The 27,194-nt window shown below is 46.5% G+C and overlaps 1 protein-coding gene across 3 annotated transcripts in view; it reads right to left on the reverse strand.

Annotated features, from left to right (window-relative positions):
* Window positions 1-27,194, reverse strand: part of frmpd3 (FERM and PDZ domain containing 3) — a 131,586-nt gene that overhangs the window by 17,330 nt on the left and 87,062 nt on the right. For 2 of the 3 annotated variants that reach the window (XM_042074174.1, XM_042074172.1), the window contains exons 3-7: window positions 4,876-4,988; window positions 3,720-3,874; window positions 3,293-3,395; window positions 2,815-2,860; window positions 2,241-2,345 (exon numbers count right to left, since the gene is read on the reverse strand). In XM_042074174.1, the coding sequence (XP_041930108.1) occupies window positions 2,241-2,345; window positions 2,815-2,860; window positions 3,293-3,395; window positions 3,720-3,874; window positions 4,876-4,916 (450 nt within the window). In that variant the 5' untranslated portion in view covers window positions 4,917-4,988. The remainder of the gene's footprint in view (window positions 1-2,240; window positions 2,346-2,814; window positions 2,861-3,292; window positions 3,396-3,719; window positions 3,875-4,875; window positions 4,989-27,194) is intronic. The other variant, XM_042074173.1, reaches the window with a different exon arrangement.

The raw sequence follows: 27,194 nt of genomic DNA on the forward strand, positions 1-27,194 counted from the left end.
GGATCCAATCAAATGGAAAACGCGCCATCTCTGGAACTCCATCTGAATTGAAAGAGGTTCTTTGAGGATTATCCATCTTTCTCATAAAGCTTCACATCACATAATTTAGCCCCAAACTAAACTGCTCTCAGTAGTGATGGGCAAATGAAGCTTTGGTGAACCACTGAACCACAGCAGTGTGAACCTAGCGACACTAGCTGAAAAGCAAAAAGATGGCCGCCGCACATACATTTTTCAACATAAAAGTCTTTAGCAAACCAATATTTTTGGTTACATATACTGGTTTGGGTAAGGACTTTTATGTTGAAAAATCTACATGTGGCAGCCATATTGGATTTTTTCATTAGTGTTGCTAGCTTCACACTGCTGTGGTTTAGTGGTTCACCAAAGCTTCATTTGCCCATCACTAGCTCTCAGATTCTATTTTTTTGCTAACCAAATAGCAATTCAATTTATTCAATTCAAGTTCATATACACACATGTGCCAGTGCACTGTCTCCTGTACAGTTGCTTTACAGATCCCCAACATTTAGACACATATCAATTCTCCTCACATCCCAGGGATTTGGACTAAGAGCAAGCGAGACGAGCTCTTGAGGCTCGCTAAACTAGAGTAAGATCATCTCCAATGCCTTTCACTTTAGTGTGACCGACACAAATAAGTCTGCGTTCACCTGGGGCTCCGAGACTTGAGGACGAGGATAGGAGCGCATCGGCGGGGCGGAACAGAAAGAGCTGAGAGAAAACGAGAGAATAATGGAAGGAAATCGAAGTGGAATTTGAAAGTTTTTTTAAAGATGGATTTGCTTCGGATTGGCTGGGGATTGTGTGTGTGTGTGTGTGTGTGTGTGTGTGTGTGTGTGTGTGTGTGTGTGTGTGTGCGTGTGCGTGCGTGTGTGTGCGTGCGTATTTGTGCACAGGTGGGGTTGTCTCACCCTACCTGTGCGCAGGTGGGTTTTCTTCTTTCTCTCTGTATGTGCAAGGGTGGGAGTACTGAATAAATATACTCAAGTAAAAGTACAGTTACTCCCTTCAAGAATAACTTAAGTAAAAGTAAATATTCCCATCTGAGAAATCTACTCAAGTAAAAGTAAAAATGTACTTTGTTAATAAATTACCGGTACTCAAGTAACAAGTTACTTTTTTTTACATTTTTATATTTTTGATGGGCCTTTAAAAGGATACACGCCGTTACGCCTGTTTGCTTTTCTCCTCGTCTGTAGGCGAATCATATAGGCAACCATATTTTAACGGCCTAATTCAAATATATTTTATTTAATATAATATTATTTGACACACTTCTGTAGGCTTTCTTGTCATAGCCAGAATAAGCATTAAGACTATGGCTATGGATTGAAAAGCAGTCATTTCCAATCCATTGCCAGCTGATTCTTCTGCTTGGCATTGCTAAGTCTGGTTATAACGTCACCATACAGACAATGTAACCTAAAAACAATAGCTATATTATGGGTACACCTATATTTAGGCTACATAGCCTAGGCATGTCCACTCGGACAGAGCGACAGAGTATCTTTTTTCCCAGCCGACCGTCTCTGTCACGTCCTGCACTGACAACATTGAGGCTACATAAACAAATGCTAGGTTTTTCTAACTTCTGTGCTTGATTTCCAGTGCATTTGCTTTGCTTGTGAATGAAGTTGTAGGCCTACTTCCTTAGTCCAATGTGATTGTTGAACGATCCTGGCCAGAAATTAATATAGGTGAAAGTTTCCGTGTCGTTTCATACCTCTAGTCTCATCGATACAGCTGTCAGGACGTCATTGCCTTAACTGAGCTGTTAGATATATAGAACATCTACTTCCATGTAGTAGGCTACAACATGGTCTGATTCTACATACTGTAGGCTACATATCTACATATAGAATACTTTTATAATCACGGGGCAACGTAACAATGCATTCTGAAGCCCTATTTCTTTTCTCCCACGCCGTTGTGCACCGAGGGAGGGGTGCGCTTTGTCCTCCGATATTAAACTTGTACTTGTAACGAAAGGCAATTGAAAATGCAGTGGGGTAAAGAGTAGATTACTTACTCAAAAATGTACTAGAGTAAAAGTATAAGTGCTGTTTCGAAAAAGGAATATGGAAAGTTGCCGTTCCTCGAAAAAATGTTTTTACTCATGTGCGTTACTTGTAACTACCCACCCCTGTGTGTGTGTGTGTGTGTGTGTGTGTGTGTGTGTGTGTGTGTGTGTGTGTGTAGCAGACAGGAAGACATACTGAGTCTGGGTCGCTGATTGACACTTGCTCAGAAAAGCGCACTTTTGGGGGGTTGGTTCGCAGGCGTGCTTTCTTGGCTGCACTTATGAAGGCAGATTTAGGAGACTACAAAGAGAGAGGGAGAGAGATCAGAGCAAAAACACATTTCATTTCATTTGCTTTTTGAAAATGAAAAAGGACGTTTAAAAGATTTGGAGTACACAGATGCATTGAACAAACTCAATTTTTTTAAAGCCATTTCTACAGTAAACTCACTCTAATAAAAGGGATTGGGAAACTATTATTTTTATTGGATGACTCAATTGAGAATATTAAACAAAACATTCAGTATTACATTCAGAATTACCACACAGCTGGCCCAGTGTACCAGCAGTATTTTTATATGCATTAACTAGACTCTAAAGTCACTTAGCTGAGTCATGTTTAGCATATGAAGCCATTTAGCTGAGTCATGTTTCGCTGTTTAGCCTAAATCTTAGTGCAGGTGGTGAATAGCTACAGTTATGTATACTGCTTAGTACAACGCCTACTGCATGTAAACAATGGTTACACTTTCCAGATGTCCACTTCTTACCTGCTGAGGCTGGATAACCGTGAGCACTATAGAGTCTTTACACCGTCTGGAGGAGAAGAGGAGACAGAGACATGTGTGTGTGTGTGTGTGTGTGTGTGTGTGTGTGTGTGTGTGTGTGTGTGTGTTTGAGTGTTGTAGTGAGTGAGTGGACTTAAAACTCGCTGCACACACACCCCAAAATTAAGAAAACACACAGTTCCCCATACATGGGATCGCCATCAGCATTTTAGAGCAGTCTGTTTTTATTCACTCATTACTAATTAAAGACTCAGACATCAACAAAACAGGGGAGACACCCTCAGTGCTGTCTGAAGGAAGGCGTGCTTACTTGACTTATGGTCATTGGGTATGGAGTATGGAAGGAAGATGGACTGCCCCTGGGCATGATGTTTGGCTATGTGCCCATCCCACAAACCCCATCCTCTGCCCACCTCGCCCTCACCCACTCCCTTCCCTCAGTGGCAGTAAAGGATGTTACCTTACAAGGTCTATGACTCTTTCCCTGGCAGCGTCGTGAACCGGCTCGCCGTTGATGGCCAAGATCTGATCCCCCGGTAGGAGTTTTCCGTCTGAAGGGCCGTCTGGGGAGGGAGGGGGTATGCACACACATACGAGACACACACACACACACACGTGTACAGTTGGGTGTAACGACAACAGTGATGCATACCAATGCATATACATAGACACATATAAATATACACTCGACCGATCATACACACACACACACACATATATAGGTTGCAAACCTATATAAACACCCATTAAAATTACATTTAAAGAAAATATTAAAAATTCTACTCTCGTTCTTATACACACGCGCGTGCGCACACACACACACACACACACACACACACACACACACACACACACACACACACACACACACACACACACACACACACCTGCTGAGATGGAGCGTACAACGACGGGTCGTTCGCTGCCTGCGATGAATCCGAAACCGTGTGTGTGGTGACGCTGAACGTAGACCTGTCGAGCTGAGCCGGCTGTCAGGCTAGCGTTGTTCACTCCATCACGGCTCTCCTCTAACATCGCAGGGCTGATGCACACACACACACACACACACACACACACACACACATTAAATACCCAACACAAATGCACACACACACACACACACACACACACATTAAATACCCAACACAAATGCACACACACACACATTAAATACCCAACACAAATGCACACACACACACACACGTATATTAAATACCCAACACATATGCACAAACACACACACACACACACATATTAAATACCCAACACATATGCACACACACACACACAGAAACACATTAAATATCCAACACATATGCACACGCACACACAAACACACACATTACATACCCAACACACACACACGTACAAATCAAATATTCAAATATACTTATGCACGCGCATACATGACCTCAGACACAGGAATGCATACACATGCCTACCCAGAAATAATCTTATTTCTCCTTGAATCTACAGAATCAATAATGCTCAATCCTGTTAAGCCTACTGTAAAAAAGAGACTTCTCTGGAAGAGAAAATAATTCACAGTGACTACACCAGCTCTGATTAAACCACTGATTTAACCAGTGATTCACCAGTGATCAGCTAGTTTGTCATGTCTATCAGCGTTATCCGTGTGTGAGTGCGAGCGAGCGTGCCTACGTGTGTGATCTTGATGAAGTAAGATAGTTCCTGTCACATTATGGTGTGTGTGTGTGTGTGTGTCTGTGTGTGTGTGCGTGCGTGTGTGTGTGTGTTGGTGATAGGGATGAAGTAAGATAGTTACCTACCACATTCTGGTGTGTGTGCGTGTGCGTGATAGTGATGAAGTAAAATAGTTACTTGTCACATTTTGGTGTGTGTGTGTGATAGTGAGTGATGAAGTAAGATAGATAGTTACCTGTCACATTCTTGGTGTGTGTGTATGTGTGTGTGTGTGTGTGCATGTGTGTGCATGCACATGCAATAGTGATGAAGTAAGATAGTTACTTGTCACATTCTGGTGTGTGTGTGTGATAGTGATGAAGTAAGATAGATAGTTACCTGTCACATTCTGGTGTGTGTCCATCCTGGACCTTGGCCATCCCCTGAGAGGAGAAGGGAGGATGGGGAGCAGGCTCAGGTTAAGCTCCGCTGCCTGTAGCGCACTCATTCACCTGCAGCAGGCAACCAGCAGGGAGAGAGAGAGAGGGGGATAGAAAACCACAAAAGAAGGAGGGGAATATAGGGGGAGAGAGATTTTAGAAGGTTTATTTAGGTGTGAAAACAGCCTTTTATCTCATGAAGATAGAGCACACACTGTGTGTGTGTGTGTGTGTAAGTTTAAGTTTAAGAATAAAGATGAAATAGCATTCTGTCTTCTGATGATTTGATGCTACAGCTGTTTACATGAGAGAGAAAGTTAGTCACTTGTTCAGCACTTTCTTTTTTCCCTTTGAGAACTTACATACTGTTCATATAAAAAACATGCACATCTGTCACCTGGACATTGTTCACATTTAGTCATGGTTCGATATAAACGCACACACACACACACACACACACACACACACACACACACACAAACACAAACACAAACACAAACACATATCCAGCCACAGACAGACACGCATCCTGTTCATATCCAACCACAGACAGATAGATAGACTCTCACATACACACACACACACACACACACACGTTCCCAGGTGTCATTTATTTTCTCCCAGCCCACATACAGGATGGGGATATAGGGTGGGTAAAGATAAGAGAGAGGTGGAAAGATGAGAGGAATAGAAAGATGAGAAAGAAGAGTAAAAGAGAGAGAGAGAGAGAGCGAGAGAGAGAGAGAGCGAGCAATGAGGAGATTAATGAAAGCGTGTGAAAGAGACTGACAGGGCTGCATGGAGAAAAGGATTCTTGGGAGCAATTATGCCATTTGAAAGTGAAAGTGTTGACTCAGATGGCTACAGTGTGCTGGTCTTGCCTGGAAATGAGAGGAATGCGAGTAGAAAGTGAAAAAGGAGAGAGTTTAATTTAAACATCAAGACTTCCAGGGCCTCCGCGGGGCCACAGCCATCACCTCCACTTAGCGGAGCTCTCGCTGACACGACGAGATGCGTCGGCTTTAAAAGGCGCCCGCTCTAGGCGCCGTGGCGAAGGGAGACGCAGGAGGCGGCATCAGGAGAGGACGCCCTCCATCGCGCTGGCGCCTTCAAACGGCGAAGGCGAGCAGGGTGAGGAGCGTCTCGGAGGGCGTCACGGCAACTGCTCCCGGCCTGCCACTCCAGAAGCAGACGAGGTGTCTGGTGAGTCATGCGGCGTGCTTTGAGGCGCCACTTGAAAGTGTCCTGCGCCTGGGGGCAGCCTAGTCGGCAGACCGGGGCCAGATCGGAGCCAGAGGAGGGCCAAGCCTGTCACAGAGATGTTCATCTCTGTCAAGACGAGCCTTGCATGTTCTGATAAGACACACAAGCTCACCCCAACAGACGAAGAAAAAGAAAAAAAATAAATAAATAACAGCGCGCCCAGATGTCTCGCAGCGGCTCCAGCCGTCAATCATAAGGCAGCATGGACGGGCATGTCTGAGGGCCGGCGTGCGTGGCCAAGCTCCTGACTGGGCCGCGTTATTTTATGCCCCGTGCTACGGCGATGTCATAAATATCCGCGGCTGAGCAGCCCATCGCGCAAAAAAGCGTCAATGACGGTCTCCGTCCCGACAATCACTCTCCTGCCGAGGGGGGTCAGACAGCTCAATTTGGATGGGAGGAAGGGAGGCACAGGAGAGGGTCCTCCGAGGTGGCGCCCAGGAGACGGGATGAGCACACGCGAGTTCAAGAGGAGACGCTGCTGAACTCAAGAGCCAAGGGACAGCGGGGAGATGACCGGTGAGACATGTCTGATCGGAGTCAAGAGCACCCGAGAAGATTGGCGTTCATTAGCCCATATTTTACATGATGATGATGACACAGCCAGTGACCATGGTAACTAGAGGGGGGTGGGGCGGGGGGGGGGAGATGAGATGTAAATTCCTCAAGGCTGAAGAGCTGTAATCTGAAATACCTACGAAAAAAAATAAGACCCCCCACGTCGGTATATATAGTAGAACAGAGTCAGCTGATCTGTGAATCATGGCTGGGGCTGGACAATACAAACATAAATCAGACAGAGAGAAAATGTTAGGGAGGGCAAATGACATGATGAGAGAGAGGGAGAGAGAGACACTGTCTGAAGGAGGTGAAGCTAGAGCAGGAGTTGACCTCTGCAAAGCTGAGACACAAGAGAGGCTGCATCAAGAAAACCCCCCCAAAAAAAGAAATGCCGGAGCGTTGCCATAGCGACAGCCACTCCAGGCTGTGATGGTAAGGGAGAAGAGGCGAGCGTGCATTGTGACCTGCTGCAAATGACTTGCAGCCAGCTTTTGGACTCCTGCCACCACACCACACCACAGCGCTCCTTCCCCATCCCACCCCATCCTCTCTCTAGCAGCTCTCAGGGCCCCCACCACCGCACTGCAACCCTCTATACTCAAACACTCAACCCCCCTATACTCAAACACACAAACACACAACCCCCCTATACTCAAACACTCAACCCCCCTATACTCAAACACACAACCACCTATACTCAAACACTCAACCCCCCTATACTCAAACACACAACCCCCTATACTCAAACACTCAACCCCCCTATACTCAAACACACAACCCCCCTATACACAAACACACAAAAAAAAACCCTATACACAAACACACAACCCCCCTATACTCAAACACACAACCCTATACTCAAACACACAACCCCCCTATACACAAACACACAAACACACAACCCACCTATACTCAAACACACAACCCCCCTATACACAAACACACAACCCCCCTATACTCAAACACACAACCCCCCTATACTCAAACACTCAAACACACAACCCCCCTATACACAAACACACAAACACAAAGCCCCCGTATACACAAACACACAACCCCCCTATACTCAAACACACAACCCCCCTATACACAAACACTCAAACACACAACCCCCCTATACACAAACACACAAAAAAAAAACCTATACACAAACACACAACCCTATACTCAAACACACAACCCCCCTATACACAAACACACAAACACACAACCCACCTATACTCAAACACACAACCCCCCTATATACAAACACACAACCCCCCTATACTCAAACACACAACCCCCCTATACTCAAACACTCAAACACACAACCCCCCTATACACAAACACACAAACACAAAGCCCCCGTATACACAAACACACAACCCCCCTATACTCAAACACACAACCCCCCTATACACAAACACACAAACACACAACCCCCCTATACACAAACACACAAACAAACAACCCCCTTATACACAAACACACAAACAAGCAACCCCCCTATACACAAACACACAGCCTCTGTATCAACCCCCTATACTCAAACACACAAACACACAGCCTCGGTATCAACCTCCTATACTCAAACACACAAAAACACAGCCTCGGTATCAACCCCCTATACTCAAACACACAGCCTCGGTATCAACCCCCTATACTCAAACACACAGCCTCGGTATCAACCCCCTATACACAAACACATAAACACACAGCCTCTGTATCAACCCCCTATACTCAAACACACAGCCTCGGTATCCACCCCCTATACTCAAACACACAGCCTCGGTATCAACCCCCTATACTCAAACACACAGCCTCTGTATCAACCCCCTATACTCAAACACACAAACACACAGCCTCTGTATCAACCCCCCTATACACAAACACACAGCCTCGGTATCAACCCCCTATACACAAACACACAGCCTCGGTATCAACCCCCTCTGTACCAGCCTTTCAGCTGTGATGCAATGGAGGGCAGATGAGACGCATGCTCTCCGCGACCTCCCCTCACTTAACCATCCCTCCCTCAGGGGAGCAGCTTAGGAGTGTCCTCCAGCTGAAGCAGCAGCAGCAGCAGAACATAGCAAATGAATTGGGAGGTTTCAGTTGAGGGGAGGCAAGTTTTGTTGAGCAGACAGGAGAGAGGAGATTGGAGAGAGGAGAGGAGAGAGGAGCAGAGAAGACAGAGGAGAGGAGAGGAGCAGAGAAGACAGAGGAGAGGAGCAGAGAGGAGAGGAGAGAGGAGAGGAGCAGAGAAGACAGAGGAGAGGAGCAGAGAGGAGAGGAGCAGAGAGGAGAGTAGAGAGAGGAGCAGAAAGGAGAGGAGAGAGAGGGGCGGAGAGGAGAGGAGCAGAGAGGAGGAGAGGAGCAGAGAAGAGGAGAGAGGAGCAGAGAGGAGAGGAGCAGAGAGGACAGAGGAGAGGAGAGAGGAGCAGAGAGGAGAGGAGCAGAGAGAACAGAGGAGAGGAGAGAGGAGCAGAGAGGAGAGGAGCAGAGAGAACAGAGAAGAGGAGAGAGGAGCAGAGAGGAGAGGAGCAGAGAGGAGCAGAGAGAACAGAGAAGAGGAGAGAGGAGCAGAGAGGAGAGGAGCAGAGAGGAGCAGAGAGAACAGAGGAGAGGAGAGAGGAGCAGAGAGGAGAGGAGAGGAGAGAGGGGAGGAGAGGAGAGAGGAGCGGAGCAGAAAGCAGACGGATGAAAGCACATAGAGGAGCAGAGCTGCTGGCACTGGGGTCTGTTTACTGAGGTGTGGATCTGAATACATAATTGGCCCCGAGAGGATGCTTCCCTCACACACACACACCCTACCAATAAGAACTCAGCGTACCAGAGCAGTGCACATGGCTCTGAGCTGGCTTCATTACCAACGACTCAATCAGAGCTAAAAACATGCTGCAAATGTGCGTCAGGCAGGGCATAGCAATGCCGCATTTTTGATATATATATTTTTTAAATATACAGTTGTTGGAAGCTTAAACAGTTAGGGTCTTATAAAATAATGCATTACTGCAATCTGTAAATAGTGAATAACAGGTGAAGCCAAAAAAATACTAATCTGGTTTGATTGGAAGAGAATGTATTGTGATGGGTCAAATGTTTTATATTCCCTTGATAAAAAAACAAAACATTTCAGGCGCCGTCACACAGCGGAAAATGAGCCGATGCCAGGTCGTAGTGCCATGAAAGGGCCTGGCGGATACGTTTCAGCACAGCTCACCGTTAAATCCACAAATCTGCCCAAATCCTGTTACATTCATGAAAAGGGGCCAGCGCAGAAAGCTAATCTGTCCCGCGGCTCCCGAAACGAGCCACAAACGGGCCCTCCGACATACTCCGGGCCTGACTTTATCAACGCGGATATGCAACGATATGCCATACAGCTCGTATCTAATTCAGCTGCGTGTGTTTTCCAGACAGGGCCCTCTCCGTCCCTAAATGTATTCGCCGCCTTGCGATCAGTTAAAGCCCATTGTACACACATGTGCCGTGCCCAAGCTAAGCTTTGTGTTCGCCACCGGGGGCCCCCCGATGCAACACTATTAGACGTATCCAAAGTCGTCGTAATCCCACTTCCTGATGGAATTGCCTCGCTCGTCCCGACCCAGGTGGCGACGCGACAAACAAGCCATGCCCCCGCTCCTCGAGCCGGTCGCTCGGCGAGAGGGGAAATGGACTGTAGGGATTGAGGGCTGTAGGGCTGATTGAGGGCTGTAGGGAGCGGCTGATGCCTATCTCAGGCCCCCCTCAGGATTGGAAATTCCTATCAGCATCTTTGACCAGTACACAGAGGAGGTTTTTTATTTCTTTTTTATTTCCTTCTGCAGCTTATTCTTGATGGCAGTCATTGCGTGTGTGAGAGCATATTTTTCTGTGGTCACAGAGTTTAAGTAGGTTATTATAGCTCTCCTCCCCAGAGAACCAAAACACCAGGGCTGCAACATTTCCCATCACCCCCCGCCTAGGGCTTTAAACTGTCTCAACAAACCTAATTACATTGTTAACGTAGAAAAAGAAAAAAATCCTTCGAGATCTCAGCTGGTATCGTATAGCATGATCATCATAGAAGTCAGCGGCTCCATTTTTTCTAAGGAAAAAAAAATGCTTATCATTACGCTACAATTCCCCTGAAGGGAAATGTGTTTCCACTGGAGTAAGTGTGCCTTGCTTCTAAGTCGATATCTTTTACCAATCATATATAGCGTTTGAAAGCAAGGGCCTTTGAGTTATTTTGAGACCAAATGCAAGCAGCCTTTTAAAACTCCCATTTAAATAACTTAATGCACTGGTCTCAGTTATTACAATGCTAGCCATCCCCTTTAGAGTTTGCAGGCCGCTTTAACCCGTAGGTTTTTGAACATTCTAACATAAGATTCCGTTCCGCAACAATTGAAGGTTCTAAAATTCTATGTTGAATACAATGAACCCAGATATTCTTTAGAACGTTCATTTTCCAACATTCCCGTCACACCGGTGTGGCGGTACACCTTTAAGGCTTTTCTGGACGCCTCTCAGAGTGCCTGACAGCTCACTGCCTCTCAGGTGTTGTAAATGAGAAGAGATTCAGGGCTGGCACGCCGGCCAAGGATCCCTATGTAGCCTCCTCTTCATCATGCCAAGCCTGGAGACGCCTCACCACTCAGAACTGGACACTGCACAAATGGCCCCCCCACCTCGGGCCAGATGGTGCCAATTTGGGAAGTTCAGTGAGATGTTTTTTTTTCGGGGAGGGACCTGTTGCGTGACTTGCCATGCTGCACGTGTCCTTCCTCGCTGCATGGTGCAATAGGGATCGTGCCAGAGGAGAGGGTCAAGGAAGTAGGGGCACGGTGTGACGGAGATCTGGCCTGGAGTTGGCGCAGGTCTGGCCCAGAGCTGGCACGCATCCAGCTGACAACCTCCTGTGTTCCCTGATCGATTTGATCGGTGAGAAGACTGAGTGGGTGTGGCAATTTAAAATGAGGTATTTGAAATGAAATATCTAGCCAGGGAAGTGAGTATGCGGAAAGTTCTCTCACTTGAGTCAGTGTCTGACTGCAAAATAATGCTCAACTAATCCAGCACTAGCTCAGCAGCAGCAGCTCTAAATTAGCAATTTTGTGTGAATGTCATTTGGCAGATGCGTTGTACCTGAACACCGGCAGCAGTAAACAAAGGGACGCTTGTGTGTGTGTGTGTGTGTGTGTGCGTGCCAGAACAAAGGGAAGCTGAAACGTAAGCTGACAGAGCGACTGACATAATCAACAGGGACCTCTGAGTGCAAACCCACCCTGCAAACGGATGTGGGATCCGGCCTCATCAGCGTAAAGGCCTGCAGCGGTCAGATGACTCAACTGAGCCCAGAGGCTTAGCCGCAGTGTCTGAGAGAGGTTTGAGTGGTCGGTAGGACGCAAGGCCAGGTGAGAAGATGATGGCTGTTCGTCTGGAAAGAGGTACGCGGGTGACTCGCATGGCAGGGGATCACAACAGAGAGAGAAAGAAAAGGGGAGAAAGAGAGAGAGAGAGAGAGGTGGCGGCACAATGCCAGTGGGACACCAAGTCACTGAAGCAGAAATACTGGTGTGGCAGATGAGAAACTCAGAGAGTGAGAGAAGAGAGAGAGAGTGTGTATGTGCGTGTGTTTGTGTGTGTGTATGTGTGTGTGCACGCTTGTGAGGAACTATGCTTGTGAGGAAACCTGTGGTTTTCTTTATGTATGTCATATTGTATGTGTGTTTTAGTAGCACTTGTCTATCATCAAACCCAGTAGTGTGTGTGTGTAAGTGTGGAGTGTGTAGAATGTGAGATCAAAAGATGTTCTCTATCGCTCTTGTTCTCTCTCTCTCTCTCAATTTGTCAGTAAAAAAACAAACCAACAGCACTTGTGTTGGTGTATGTGGGTGCAAGTCATTGCATGTGAGCTGTGAGCTTACCCACCTCTACGATTATGTGTGTGTGTATGTGTGAGTGTGTACGTGTGTGTGTGTGTGTTGCGTATACTGTATGTGTGTGTATCTGTGCGTGTGTGTGCGTGTGTGCATACTGGATGCTGTTAATAAGTGCATGCATTAGAGGCCTGTGAGGAGAGCTGTTGACCTGGCTGCTGTTTCTGGGTGCTGACTCAGCCCATCGCTCACACTCCTCTGTTTATTGGCATCTCTCCCCTCATTTATCAGGGCGAGTCGTAAACCTGTGTGTGTGTGTCTCTGGGTGTGTGTCTGTGTGTGTGTGTTTGAATGTACAGTGTGTGTGTGTAAATATAGGTATGTGTGTATGGAAGAGTAGGTAGATAGATACACAGTGTGGATGTGTGTGTGTGTGTGTATGTGTCTGTATGGAAGAGTAGGTGGGTGCAGGGTGCGATTTGTAGGGGGGGATGGTGAGGATTTCCCCCCCTCTGGTTTTCCTATCCCTACCTCTGCTAAATTATTTTTATCGTCGGGGGGGACAACATTTATCCCCATCTGCCCCTCATATTGATTAATGCTACTTCATATAAGTAAAGCGCTGCAACGTGAGAACAGTCTAGTAGGCTAGCCTACATAATAATCTGACATCAGAAACGCACCGTCACCACTCATGCTGCTGACACAGTGGCTGCGTAATAACTTAATTTGGCCTTGATCGTGCAGGACATTTCAGAATGTCGAGTGTGTAATCCATCATAAATGGCTGGGTTCAATGGAAAAGTTAGCAGGACAAATGAAAGAAAACGAGAAGGATTCAGTGAAGCATAATAATGTTTTAGAACCTTCAAAATGAGAAAACTGATGCAACTGAGATGGAGGACAACTGCACGTAGAGTAGAACGTAGGCCTATTGTCCGAAGGAACTTACATTAAATGAGGAGATATTTGCTGAATGTCACAAAAAGTGTTACAGTAATTGCTTGGCATCGCTTATTCAATGGCTCTCTACCGAAACACCTGTAGTTTGTGGAGGACAAACGAGAAAGCACTCGTTTGATAAATCAGCCAGTAGTAGACAAATAACTTTTAGAAATAATCTGTACTGCAAAAACGAATGTTGGTGGGTATTTAAACTATCTAGCGGGTGTTTTAACAGCTGCAAGAAATAGAAGCTTCATGGTCTTTATGTTCTGGTTCGTAAATTATTTTCATAAAACTTCAAGTTGCCCTATAACTTTACTCTCCAAACTCTTCACTGCATTGTAGGCAATTAACTGACAGTATGATAGGCTATTTATTTTCTGTAGGCTACAATAAACACATTTTTTTTTTTGTTACTTTTGCAATATTACGCACTTGGCTACTGAACGCAAATCAGCAGGAGAGAGAATGCACGTAGCCTACGCAGTGTGTAGCATAATGTGTAGGCTATTTGGTTACCAACTAACACTGTTAGCCAATTCACTAAGACTTCAGTGCCATCATATACAACGTTTTTTTACACAACAAATACAGAAAGGATGGAGGCAGCAAAAGTAGAGAAGTCATTTCAGATGGGGCAAGAACAAGGTGAATTTGTATGCTTGTCAAAACGTAGTCCTACCCTGCATTAGAGGAGCTGATCATCATACCAAGCACACTCGCTGTTTAAAGTCATACACCACGGTAAACTAAAACTAAAATGTTACAAAGGTGGCAAAAATAATATAGGGTATTATTAGCCATGACATTACTAGGCTATGAATTGTTAGTTCATTTTTTTTTTTTGGGGGGGGAGGGGGGGTTTACAAACTTATTCAAAATCATCCCCCCCTCTGGTTTTTACACAAATCGCACCCTGGGTGGGTGTATAGTTGTGTGTGAGTGTGTGTGTCTATAAAGGGAATTTGGCTTGCTGTGTGAATTCGACTACCACAAAATGGCTGCCTACACCAAAACACCAGGAAAAAAACCACAGCGGAACACACCCGCCCTCAGATGCCAGGCGCAGGGTCTGGCATCCTCAGAACCCCTGTGGACGGCATGTGTGACCTCCTGACCTTTCTCTAAGCGCTGATCATGTGGAAAAACATGACCCTCTGTCCGCATCCGACACCTCTTCATCTCTCCACCTCTCCATCTTTCAACCTCTCCATCTCTCCACCTCTCAACCTCTCTATCTCTCCATCTCTCCATCTCTCAACCTCTCCATCTCTCCACCTCTCCATCTCTCCACCTCTCCATCTCTCCAGGTGGTGCGGTGCGTGTCGGGGTGAACAGAGGGCGTGCTGCTGATTGGTGGACCAGATCTGGATGTGGACCAGATGTGGACCAGATCTGGGCCTGCGCTGTGCCATATCTTGCTTCCGTGTTTTCATTACCATCCCGGAGACTCATTCATATTCAGTATTGTTGTGGCGACTGACTCTTGTCCTGAAGATGAAAGACAAAAATCTCTATTTCGGAGACATGTCTCTCTTATCTCTAAGGTATGAGCTACACCAGGCGCGTAACTGAAGCGTTCCGTTCGCGACGCGTAAAATTCATTTGAAATGATTGGTCTATTTTTTTCGAATGTACGCGCCACTATCACGTCTGGTGTAGCTACCTCCATTGATTATAGTGGCAGCTAATTGTTGCAGCAGACGCTATGCGAACAGAATGCTTCAGTTACGTGCCTGGTGTAGCTTCACTGTAAGCTAAGCTATGTATTGTATTCACTGCAGTTTTTCATTCCTGGCGTGCGTATGGACAGACGCAACCAACAGGACATGCAATCACCCGACTCAGCTCTGCATGGCTCACGACTCCACCATAAGAAGCAGATGAAAGCAACATGACACTGCTGAAATGGTCCGCTTCGCCTTATTCAAAGCTATAACGAGGTCCACCTCCACTGCTGTAGAAGCCCAACAGAAGGTAACGGCTCCTCTCTCCCCAGATATTCATTATCACCATGACAAAGACGGATGGAGGCCGCTGAACAGCCAGACAACATTCACGGGACTCCCATTCAGAAGGGGGCTATTGGTGGAATATAAACATATTAATTCACATGTCAGGCCCCCCTGCTAAACCAACAGCTGGCACCCTTGAGCACTCTGCTCAGGGTTCACTTAGTCATCCGGATTTTTCTCTTTTTTTCCCATACTTTTTTTTCTTTTTCTGTCTTTTTTTTTGCACAAATACAGAAAAATAACAGGAGGATCGATGTAAACATGCAGGCGTACTCGCTAAGAGACGGAGTCGCCAAGAGACTGCTTGTATGCCCGCACCTTGGCCAGAACAATTGGTGCACTCGTTGTCTTTCTCTCGATCTCTCTCTCTCTCACACACTCACTTACACACACACACATTGAATGGCCCCAAGGGCCTTCAATTCAAGCCGGATAAAAAGAATGTGGATAAACAGAAGCTGCTACCCTGAAGCAATCCCGGATGCCCACTGTTGTCAAGATGCTGTGACACAACACTCTGGAACTGGAATTGAGACTGCTGGAGTGATTGACAGGCTTGGTTATATGCAGACCAAGGTCTCTAAAGCCAACCAATCCGTACTGAACTCCTGAGCGAATGTGTTAAATGGTGACTGATTGCTTGGGGGAGGTTTGTGCCCCACTCTATAATACGGCCTATAAAGAGTATGAGGATATCGTTCTCTCTTTGGTTACGACTCAGCGAGTTCTCATGGTCCTTAAGGGGCAAAGGAAGAGTAAGTAACCTGAGGAGTTAGCAGTGAGTGGTGACTAGAAATGAGCTCTCTTTTGTTTCTCTTTTTCAGTCTCAGTGTTTCTCAATCGTGACTAATGTCCATGTGTAACCACCCATAAGAATGCATTTCTTCTGTCTTAGTGAACACGTTGCCCATGCCCTACCTATTCAATGCAGAACTGTGCTCCTCCTCGGGTTGAAGGACAGAAGGGCAATTTGTCTGGAATATGAAAGTCTGTTTCAGGGTGAGGCCACTGCAGGTTATTTGGAATATTTGGAGATGCCACGTTCCTGCTCCCTGTGAGGCTTCATCTGTCAGCACTATCTGTTTTTCTTTCTCTTGTTTTGGTATGAGATAATGAGAGAGCTGCTCAGTATTCAAAAGCAGCTCATTTGAGACAGATGCATTTGTATGGAGGCCGAGGGCGTCAATACCCAGCACAGCACGGAAACAAAACAGTCTCTTCAGTCGCGGCAATTCACACAGCAGGGAGACTTCACTAAGTCTGTGTGGGTGTAACTTCAACCAACACCAAACATTCGGAGTGGACAACATGAGTGGTCAAACCCTGATCTTCACACATAAGTTGAAGGGGAGTAGAAAGTCGTGCACATTTGCACACACAAATAACATTTCATTGCATAAAGCCTAATGTGAACGCTTAAGATTCACCACAATGCAGGGAGATTCACATGTGAGTTGCAGTAGAAATTACCCAAATCTTCACAGAACATTTGATCTAAACCTAAACCCGAGTGACACGTCGCCCTTTTGTTTCTTAAACCAAGGTGAGCTGAGTGTTTCGACACGGCAGCCTCCCCCCCACCCACCCTGCATGTGCATGCGTCTGAGGGCTGCTGCCAAGGCTTGGCTGCTGTGACTCATCCAGCTATTATGAATGCAATCATGTCCTCCGTCTCCTTCAGGAGCCGATGGTGATGAGGCCGCGGGCTGGGGGATGCTCTGCAGCCACTCAGCTCACAGGGAGGCCGGCAGCCGCACGGTCTGCTGGGACGCCTGCTCTCCAGGCTCCACACCTCTGTTTTTCACATTCTCTTACTTTCTCTCTCTCTCTCTCTCTCTCTCTCTCTCTCTCTCTCTCTCTCTCTCTCTATTTCTCTCTCTCTTTCTCTCTTCCCTCTCTGTCTATCTGTCTATCTGCCCTCCGCCATATGTGTATTTCTCTCATTTTAGAATTCTCATATTTTTTGTTCACATATTTTCTTTCTTTCACTATTTTGAAGTTTCTGTCCATCTGCCCCTCTTTCCCTCTCTTCTGTTCTTGTCTATCTATCCGTTTTAATGCCCCTCTCTCCCTCTCTTCTGTTCTTGTATCTATCCGTTTTAATGCCCCTCTCTCCCTCTCTTCTGTTCTTGTCTATCTATCTGTTTTAATGCCCCTCTCTCCCTCTCTTCTGTTCTTGTATCTATCCGTTTTAATGCCAATCTCTATTAGCTCCTCTGACTGATGACAGTGCACATTTGTTTTATTACCAAGACATTTCTGCCTGTTCCTCCCCACACTCGTTATTCTCCTCTTTTCTAATATCCCCCCCCCCCCTCTCTCTCTCTCTCTCTCTCTCTCTCTCTCTCTCTCTCTCTCTCTCTCTCTCTCTCTCTCTCTCTCTCTCTATTCCTCACTCTTCTCCATCCATCACTGTTACCTGCTCATCTTGTTTCTTCTCTGTTTCTATGTCTCCTCTCATCTTCTCTCCATCAATCTTTTTTTTCCTCTCGTCCATCTCTCTGCGCTTCTCTCCCAGGGGCCATTTTTCTTTCCTTTTTTCTTTTTCTTGTCTTTCTCCACCCACTCATATTCCCTCCATCCCTCTCACCTGTGACGCTCTTCCTGGACTCTCCATCTCTCTCTCTCCCTCTCTCTTCATCTCTCTCTATCCCTCTCTCTCTCCATTTCTCTCTATCTCCCTCTCTTTTTCTCCCTCTGTCACTCTCTCTCTCTCATGCACTCACTCACTCACTCACTCACTCACTCTCTTACCTACTCTCTTTCTCTCTCTCTCTCTCTCTCTCTCTCTCTCTCTCTCTCTCTTACTCACTCTCTCTCTCTCTCTCCATCTGGTTGGTCATTGTGGTCTGCTGGGGCCTGATGTCCTTCAGTGGCGTGGTGTGTTGCGTACTGTGGCAGCAACTCCTACTTATGGGTAATTAATAGCCAAACGTGCGCACTTGATATGTATAATTATGAAACCAGAGGTTCAGAGGGGAGTGCACTTGCTGAACACAAACAACAGACATGGTAATTGGATGGTATCTATGTACAAGCCTCCATTACAAACAGAGAGAGAGAGAGAGAGAGAGAGAGAGAGAGAGAGAGAGGCAGAGAGGCAGAGAGGAGGGAGTAGGACAATTTAGAAAAGAAAAGGAAGGGAGAAGAGTGAAGAATTTAGAGATAAGGGATCAAACGAAAGAATGTGTACATGTACAGTGTAGAAATTGGTTGTGGCTATGACTGTCCTTCATTGTTATCATTGTTAGCTCTCATCTTCTGCCTTGCCCCTGAGGGCCTATTGTGTGTCTGTGTGTGTGTGTGTGTGTGTGTGTGTGTGTGTGTGTGTATCTTTGTATGTTTGTGTTTGTGTGTGTGGTCTGTGCTGTTAGTGTCAAGGGATCGATTAGACAGGCTCACTGTCACATTGTTTTACTGGGGACAAGCTTAAGTGTTGTGTGTGCGTGTGTGTGTGTGTGTGTGTGTGTGTGTGTGTGTGCGAGCATGTGCATGCGGTCGTTTGGTATGTGCATGAGGGTGTCAAACAGGTCGTTGGCCAGCGGTTTAATGATAAGAGGATAAGGCTAAGAGGTTCTGCTCAGCCATGTAATAACTAGATATCACTCCCCCCTGTAAAAGCTCCTATTGATTAAGCTCCATGAACAGACCTTGGGGAGGACACAAGAGACTCATGTGCTCCCCCACTCACTATAAATATTGACCAAGGATGCCAACTGCAGTGTCTTTTCAGCTGATTGTGTATGCGTGATGGTGTGTGTGTGTGTGTGTGTGTGTGTGTGTGTGTGTGTGTGTGTGTGTGCGTGTGTACATGACGGTGTCTATGTGTAGTATTCTTTTGTTTCCGCTCCTAGGTTTGTGAGTTTGTGTTTGTGTGTTGTGTTCAAACTCTCGTTGAAAGTCTTTCTTTGTTGACGTGCCACTTTTGCTGGGCACTGGGCATGGCGTATGAAAACCCCTGCCAGGCAGTGAGCATGGCATTGCCTCCAAAGCCATTGGCTCTCTTACCCTCCTAGTAATGCATGCCCTCTACAGCGCTGGCATTTTTGAATTGGGATGTTAACTAGCTTCTGCTGGACACACACAGAAGAAAAAAAATGGCACACACACATTTGCTATGATCTATGGCCAAATTGTATGACTCTTTGATGTTGTCAGCAAAAATCAACAAAAACACATCCATCACTTCAGCGCCTTTGTGGTTCTGTGTAAACTATGGGGAGATGGTGCATGATGAGGTTTTTAGTTCATAAGAGTGCTGTCTCATTAAGATTTATTCTTTGTTTCTTGCTCCTGCAGATGGAGTTGGCGTGACTAACTGCTGAACCAGAGACTCCTCGGTTGCCTAGTCGGAGTCTGAGGACCACCTGCCAGACTTCTATCCTCACAACTAAGTCTCCTCTCACTTCTCTTTTTGAGTTTCTCTCTCTCTCTCTTAACTTTCTCTCTGTCTTTAGTCTGATCTTTTCCCCTCTGCTTTCCACTACTTTTTCCTCATTATCCTATTTCCTCTCTCTCTCTCTCTCTCTCTCTCTGTCTTTCTCTTTCTCTCTGTTTTATTTGCTGACATGCTCACAGTCTCGTCTGTTTTTGTCTGGTCTCGTCTGGTCTCTGGAGCATGTTTCAGGGAGTTGGTCCTGATGAGCAGCGCTGGACTGCATCCTTCGCCATGTGCCATTACCCTTGTGCTGCCTGTACCGCCAGCCGAGAGCACACCATAGAGAACAACGCAGGAACCAATGGAACCACAGCCGAGAGCACACCATAGAGAACAGCGCTAAGCAGGGAACCAATGGAACCACAGCCGAGAGCACACCATAGAGAACAGCGCTAAGCAGGGAACCAATGGAACCACAGCCGAGAGCACACCATAGAGAACAACGCAGGAACCAATGGAACCACAGCCGAGAGCACACCATAGAGAACAGCGCTAAGCAAGGAACCAATGGAACCACAGCCGAGAGCACACCATAGAGAACAACGCAGGAACCAATGGAACCACAGCCGAGAGCACACCATAGAGAACAACGCTAAGCAGGGAACCAATGGAACCACAGCCGAGAGCACACCATAGAGAACAGTGCTAAGCAGGGAACCAATGGAACCACAGCCGAGAGCACACCATAGAGAACAACAGGGAACCAATGGAACCACAGCCGAGAGTACACCATAGAGAACAACGCTAAGCAGGGAACCAATGGAACCACAGCCGAGAGCACACCATAGAGAACAACGCTAAGCAGGGAACCAATGGAACCACACCTGCCTAGACAGACTGGATCCTTATAGAGGCCCTCCATGTAGAGCAGAGGAATCAAAGAGTGAGTGAGACAAAGAATGAGAGAGAGAGAGTGAGAGAGAGAGTGAGAGAGAGAGGGAAAAAGGAGGGGGATTAGATAGAAAGATAGACTATAGAGAAGAAGAAGGGGTGACAGAGAGATAAAGAGATGAAAGGAATGAAAGAGGAAGAGGTAGTGAGGGGGCGATGCAATACAAAGAAAGTGAATGAGAGACTAAGGGTGGTGATGAAGAGAGAGGGAATAAAGGAGAGAAGAGGTAAAGGAGAGAGATGGACAGAACAAAGAGATATCATAAAAGAGAGAAAGACTTAACCAGCCAGAGATGGCGGAGGAATGGGATGTGCCAAAGCACAGCGGCCAAGGTACGTGGGATCAAAATGGTGTGAACAGCAAGAGAGAGAGAGAGAGAGAGAGAGAGAGAGAGAGAGAGAGAGAGAAAGCAATGCACGACCGAGCTCAAGGATGCAATTTTTATTGCATGCTTATCGCAGTCCCCTTTCTCTCTCCCGCATGGTGAGCAGGCGGCCTGTTCATTAGGGTAAGAGCGCCTAGACACCAGTAAATTACATGTATCTATGAGAGATAGACAGTGGCCGCAAACACCCAATTACCCCGTGGGGGTGTGGAGTCTGATGCGTCTTAATAGCCGACCGATAAGAGGGGCCCCCACCCGCTCGTCCAACCGACCGCCAGCCCTCCGCTCTCTCTCTCGCTCGCTTGCTGGCGACTTAATGAAGGCGCTTGGCATCAGATCAAATCGAGCCGATGAAACAGCAAATGAAATGCCGTGTCAAAACATATTAGCAGCAGCAGAATCTCGCATCATGCGTGCCACAGTAATGAAACAAAGGCTTCTTCCTTGTTTTTGAGACATATAATAAAGGAACAAAGGGGCTGGGCAGTTGTCTGATGCAGAGAGAGTGTTGGATAGAGAGAGAGAGAGAGAGGGAGGGAGGGAGGGGGGGGGAGAGATAGAGAGAGAGAGAGAGAGAGAGAGAGAGGGAGGGAGGGAGGGGGGGGAGAGAGAGAGAGAGAGAGAGTGTTGGATAGAGAGAGAGAGAGAGAGAGAGAGAGAGAGAGAGAGAGAGAGAGAGAGAGGGAAAAAGACTGGATAGTCTTCTGCCTCTGCATGGGGATGGTTGGGGCTCTTGTCAAAAACAGACGCCATCATATAAATCGTCTTCCATCCCTGAAATTAAAATGATAACCTAGCACACGTAACAAAAAATGTATCTGCGGTTTGCCCGTCCGTCTGACAGGAACGCTGGGGCGGAACGGATGGAGGTGCCACCCTGCCAGCTTTGGGTGGCGCACGGCGGGCGGAGAACGAGTGTGACACCAGCAGGCGGACGCTGTCACTTTTCCGTCGCCCCCGGCAACGTGATGCCCCGACCTCTCTCCTGACAGAGCAGGCCAATCGTGAGCACCTTCTCCTCAGTTAATGTGAGTACACTGTGTGTACGTTAAACACAGTCAACCAAATAAACATATACAGCTCTGGAGACATTAAGAGACCACTGCACATTTTTCTGATGTCATCCTATGGTTGCTGAGTGACATTCGAATGAGTTGACGGTCATATTCAAAATTAAGAGACCACTGCAAATTTGAATATGACCGTCAACTTATTTGAATGTCACTCAGCAAGTTACCGTAGGACGACATCAGAAAAATGTGCTGCGGTCTGTATATGTACACACACACACACACACACACACACATGCGTATACACACATAAACATGCATTCACTCACCCTCACTCACACTTGTGTATATGCTTTTCAGAAGAGAATCAAATGATTCGGGCTGCTCGACTGACTGACACAAATAACTAATACACAACTACACAAGTACAAACTACAAACTATAAACTACAAACTACAAACTAGTACATAACTACTACATAGAATAGACAAATAACTAGTGCACTGATTTTCATGGCTTTCCTAATCAGTATGCTACCAATGCACATTCACAATCCATTATGTGATGTACATGCCACTTCATGCCCTCTTGCCAGACCTCCAGAATGTAATTTTATATGCTGCTACAGCCGAATCAATGCTTGTCAACAGGTCACAAAAACCAACAAAGTCTAACATAATAATCCACACACAGATTGAATAGACATCAGTACAACTAAATCAGTGTGTGCCCCTAACCGTAACAAAGATGGACTGCTCTGCTGAAAAGCCTTTGTTGATAAAGTTTCTTAGGAGACAGACAGCATGAAGTTGTTTGAAACAAAGCGGCTGTCTGTGGGTAACGAATGACCTGAGGTGGCTGCGCTGGTATTTCTCAAATGTCAGATGCACAAGCAATCCCCGCCTGAGCGTCTGTGGCGCGCTAAACCAATTCCTTCCTCCCAGGTCCACTTGCGTCCCTCCCTCGGCGCGCCAGAGTCTCACAGTAGGGGCCGGGAGAGGCTGGCCATCGTAAAAAGGCTGGGGTCAACTGTGGCGGCCATTACGGCATCTCTGCATCTGTAATTTGGACAAATCGTTCTCATTCTCGTTGACCGCCTCCTCCTGGTTGCCAGTGAACTGTGATCACCTTTACCTTGCAGCCCTTTCTCCTGCCACTTATGTCCTTTGAGTTCTACTTCCCCTTTCTCTCTCTCTCCCTCTATCTTTTCTCTCCACTCCTCCCTCTCATCTCCCCTCTTCAACCTCTCTTTCCCCCTCATTTCCCAATGTTTCCCTCCTCTTATCCATCCTCCAAGCCTCCACCTCTCCTCCTCCCCTCTCTCTTGTCCTCTCCTCTTCCCCCTCTTTAGCTCTCTTCTCTTCACCTCCTCACTTGTCCTTCTCTCTACGCACCTCTCCTTCCCTCCAACCTCCTCTCTCTCTCCTCCCTCCACCTCTACCCTTCTCTCTCCTTCTCTCTCTCCCCCATGTGAGTACGTCCTGCTGAGGTTCAGCACTGCTGATAGAGGGCCTCCTCCATTGCCCTTATATCTGGCTGTGTGTGTACAGGCAGTGCACAGAATACCAAGCACCTCCCCCTCCTCCTCCTCCTCCCCCTCCACCTCCCCCTCCACCTCCTCCTCCTCCTCCTGCTGCTGCTGTTGCAGTCTGAAGCTCCAGCCCCCCTCCCCCTCCTCCTCCCCCTCCACCTCCTCCTCCTCCTCCTCCTCCTGCTGCTGCTGTTGCAGTCTGAAGCTCCAGCCCCTCTCTCTCCCTCCATCCGTGGCCCCAACTCCGACTGCCTGTCTGGGTGTGATCATCCAGGCGGCTGGGGAGTCTGACCAGCAGCCGGGGCAGCAGGAGGGCCAGGGCTGGGAGAGAGAATAGCACACACACACACACAAATAACACACACACACACACACACACACACAAATACCACACACACCGAAATAGAAAACACTGCACCCTGCTCCCGCTTTTAAAAACTGTGAATACTAGCAGCAAAGGAGTGTTTAACATTGGAAATGCTCATCTTTGTGTCCAGAACATTGTGAACTGCATTTGTTGCTGAAGTGTAAACATTACATTACATTTAGCAGACACTTCTTGACCAAAGTGACTTACATATGTCAGCTATTACAAGGGATCACATTGTCCCCGGAGCAACTTGGGGTTAAGTGCCTTGCTCAAGGGCACAGCGGTGGAAGCCGGGAATTGAACCCACAACCTTCAGGCTACTGCACGCTAGCCCAGCTCCTTAACCACTACACTACCACCGCCCCATAAACATTGTTAGTTAGTCTTAGTAATGCCCTATCCTTTTACTTGTACACACAAACACACACACACACACGCACACACACGCACACACACATACATGCCCACACACTCAGATAAACATGCACACACACACACACACACGCACACACACACACGCACACACACATACATGCCCACACACTCAGATAAACATGCACACACACACACACACACACACACACACACACACACACACACACACACACACACATACACACATACACACACATGCCTACACACTCAGATAAAGCTAGTCATAGTATCTCTTTCTCAGTCAGGTTTACAAGGTGAACAAGTCCGAGAGATGCTGGTGGGTTTGTGTGTGTGTGTGTGTGTGTGTGCAGTATATGTGTGTGTGACCATGTGGTGGGCAATACTTCTTAGATTCCTGAGGTAAGAATCATACTATGTGCCCACACTTGCTGTGTGTGTCATCAGTCATCGCCACACCCCTTTTCTGTGCACACACACCCGAAGAGTCCCCAGGGAAGAGAACAATTCCCCTCGGCTACATTTCGAATTCAGTGCTATTTCTTTCAAAGACTCATAAGTATATTTCCTTGACAGGACTAAATGGGAAATAACATGGGGATCTGATAAGCTTGGTTTCACGCTGGGCACACACAGAGGGCTCGGAAATTAATAGAAACAAAAGAAATTGCCAAAGCCATTTCTCCGCTGAATATTTATATTCAGCTCCGAGCCAGAGAGGTTCAGCGAATGCAAAGTGTCAAGATGGGCTTAACTTTCACTTCATCAGGGCACTGTTTGGTATTTTTTCCCCTTTCTAATCAAGTTTTAATTATACCCCAGACTTGCTTCTGTTCTAAATTCATTTAGATCGCTGATTGGTGTAATGTCAGTTTGAGTCGAGTTTGAGTGTTTTTCATTTGTGCCCTAAACTTTGTGATTGACTGAGAAGGCCTGATGGAATGGATTTCCTGCTACTCTTTCTTCCTCTTTATTGCATGAACAAAAACAATTTATAAGCATCCTTTCTGCATTATAATTACAAGCCAGAGAGTCTAGACCACATTCAGAGGGCCTTATGCTATACCTGCCATAAACATATATAACTCTTCAGTTATAAAACAGTTATAATAATGTAAAGTAAGGTTACAGTGTACAGATTGTAAGCACACACAAAGTAACATGTTACATAAAATCCTTTATCTTTATCTGTTTTTAGCAGTATTAAGAGCTTCAACATGTTGCTTTCGAGGCAAAACTATATATTTCAGTATATCACTTTGTGGAATGTATCATTATATTTCACCCATTTGTGGGTGAGTTTGCTACACATGTTCCCTAGCCCACTCCTACACATACACATTTAAGTGCTCAGAGTTACTAGGATGTAAGACAGCTCGCTGCAGTCACAACGAGTGTTTCACTACGAGGCTAATGCAATCATGGAGTCCTCTTACCGATGTCTGACACCTTTGGTTCTGTGACTTCAGCAAGGCATAAAGACATATTGCAAATCTCATTTTGCATTACAACTATTTTTTTTCAGGGAGACTATACCGCTAAGATGATTTTGGGAGTCAGATCCGTAGTCTCTCTCTATCTCTCTCTTTCTCTCTCTCTCTCTCTCTCTCGGAGTGCGGTGTACTCGCGGAGGGGGATTTTCAGGGCTTTTTCTCGAATGAAGTTTGAGGTTGGAAATAAGGAAACGCTTGGCTGCCTCTGGCTCCCTATAATCCGTATAACTCTTCCACAGCTCCAAGCCTGCACAATCACACACACACACACACACACACACACACACACACACACACACACACACTCACTCAGACAAACAAACACACACACACACACACTCACTCACTCAGACAAACAAACAAACAAACAAACACACTCACACACACACACACACACACACACACACACACACACACAGACTTACATATTATGCAACACACAGACAAACACACATTCACAGACACAAACAGCACTGCACTGTGCCAATAGACCTACGTGTCATATCAAATGAGTGTGTGTCAGGGTTGTTGGTGTGGATCTTGATTGTTGTGTGCAGATGTTACATGCTGGACACACTGGACTGTTACCATGATAGTACCTAATTCCGTGTGCATAATTGAGTCTTCATCTCTATTTTTATTATTTAAAACACACAGCATGATAGTAATTCCGTGTGAGTAATTGCAATAGTTATTAAGTTTGTTGCCACATATTTCCGTGTGTTATGTGGGACTGTGTGTACATGTTTGCGTGTGTTATGTGGGACTGTGTGTACATGTTTGCTCCCATGCAGTGTGACAGTAGTTCCATTCATGTCATGTCAATATTTAACTGCAGCAGAGATTACATTTCACATTTTGCTTGCGTACGGCATACAAGCCCTTCCATGCATGTCAATACAGAACTGCAAAATATCTCACACAACACACACACATGCACGCACACACACACACGCACACACGCACACGCACACACGCACACACACACGCACACACAAAAACACACCTATCTACATTGATACCCCAAGAAGACATATCTCCCGGCAGTGTGTTCCCTACCCCAGGCCTGGAGTCGATACGGAGGGCCAGTAATGGAGGGCTCCACCCAGGAGAGCAGAGTAGGCATCACATACGTG

This window comes from Alosa sapidissima, chromosome 20, assembly GCF_018492685.1.
Source record: "Alosa sapidissima isolate fAloSap1 chromosome 20, fAloSap1.pri, whole genome shotgun sequence".
NCBI lineage: Eukaryota > Metazoa > Chordata > Actinopteri > Clupeiformes > Clupeidae > Alosa > Alosa sapidissima.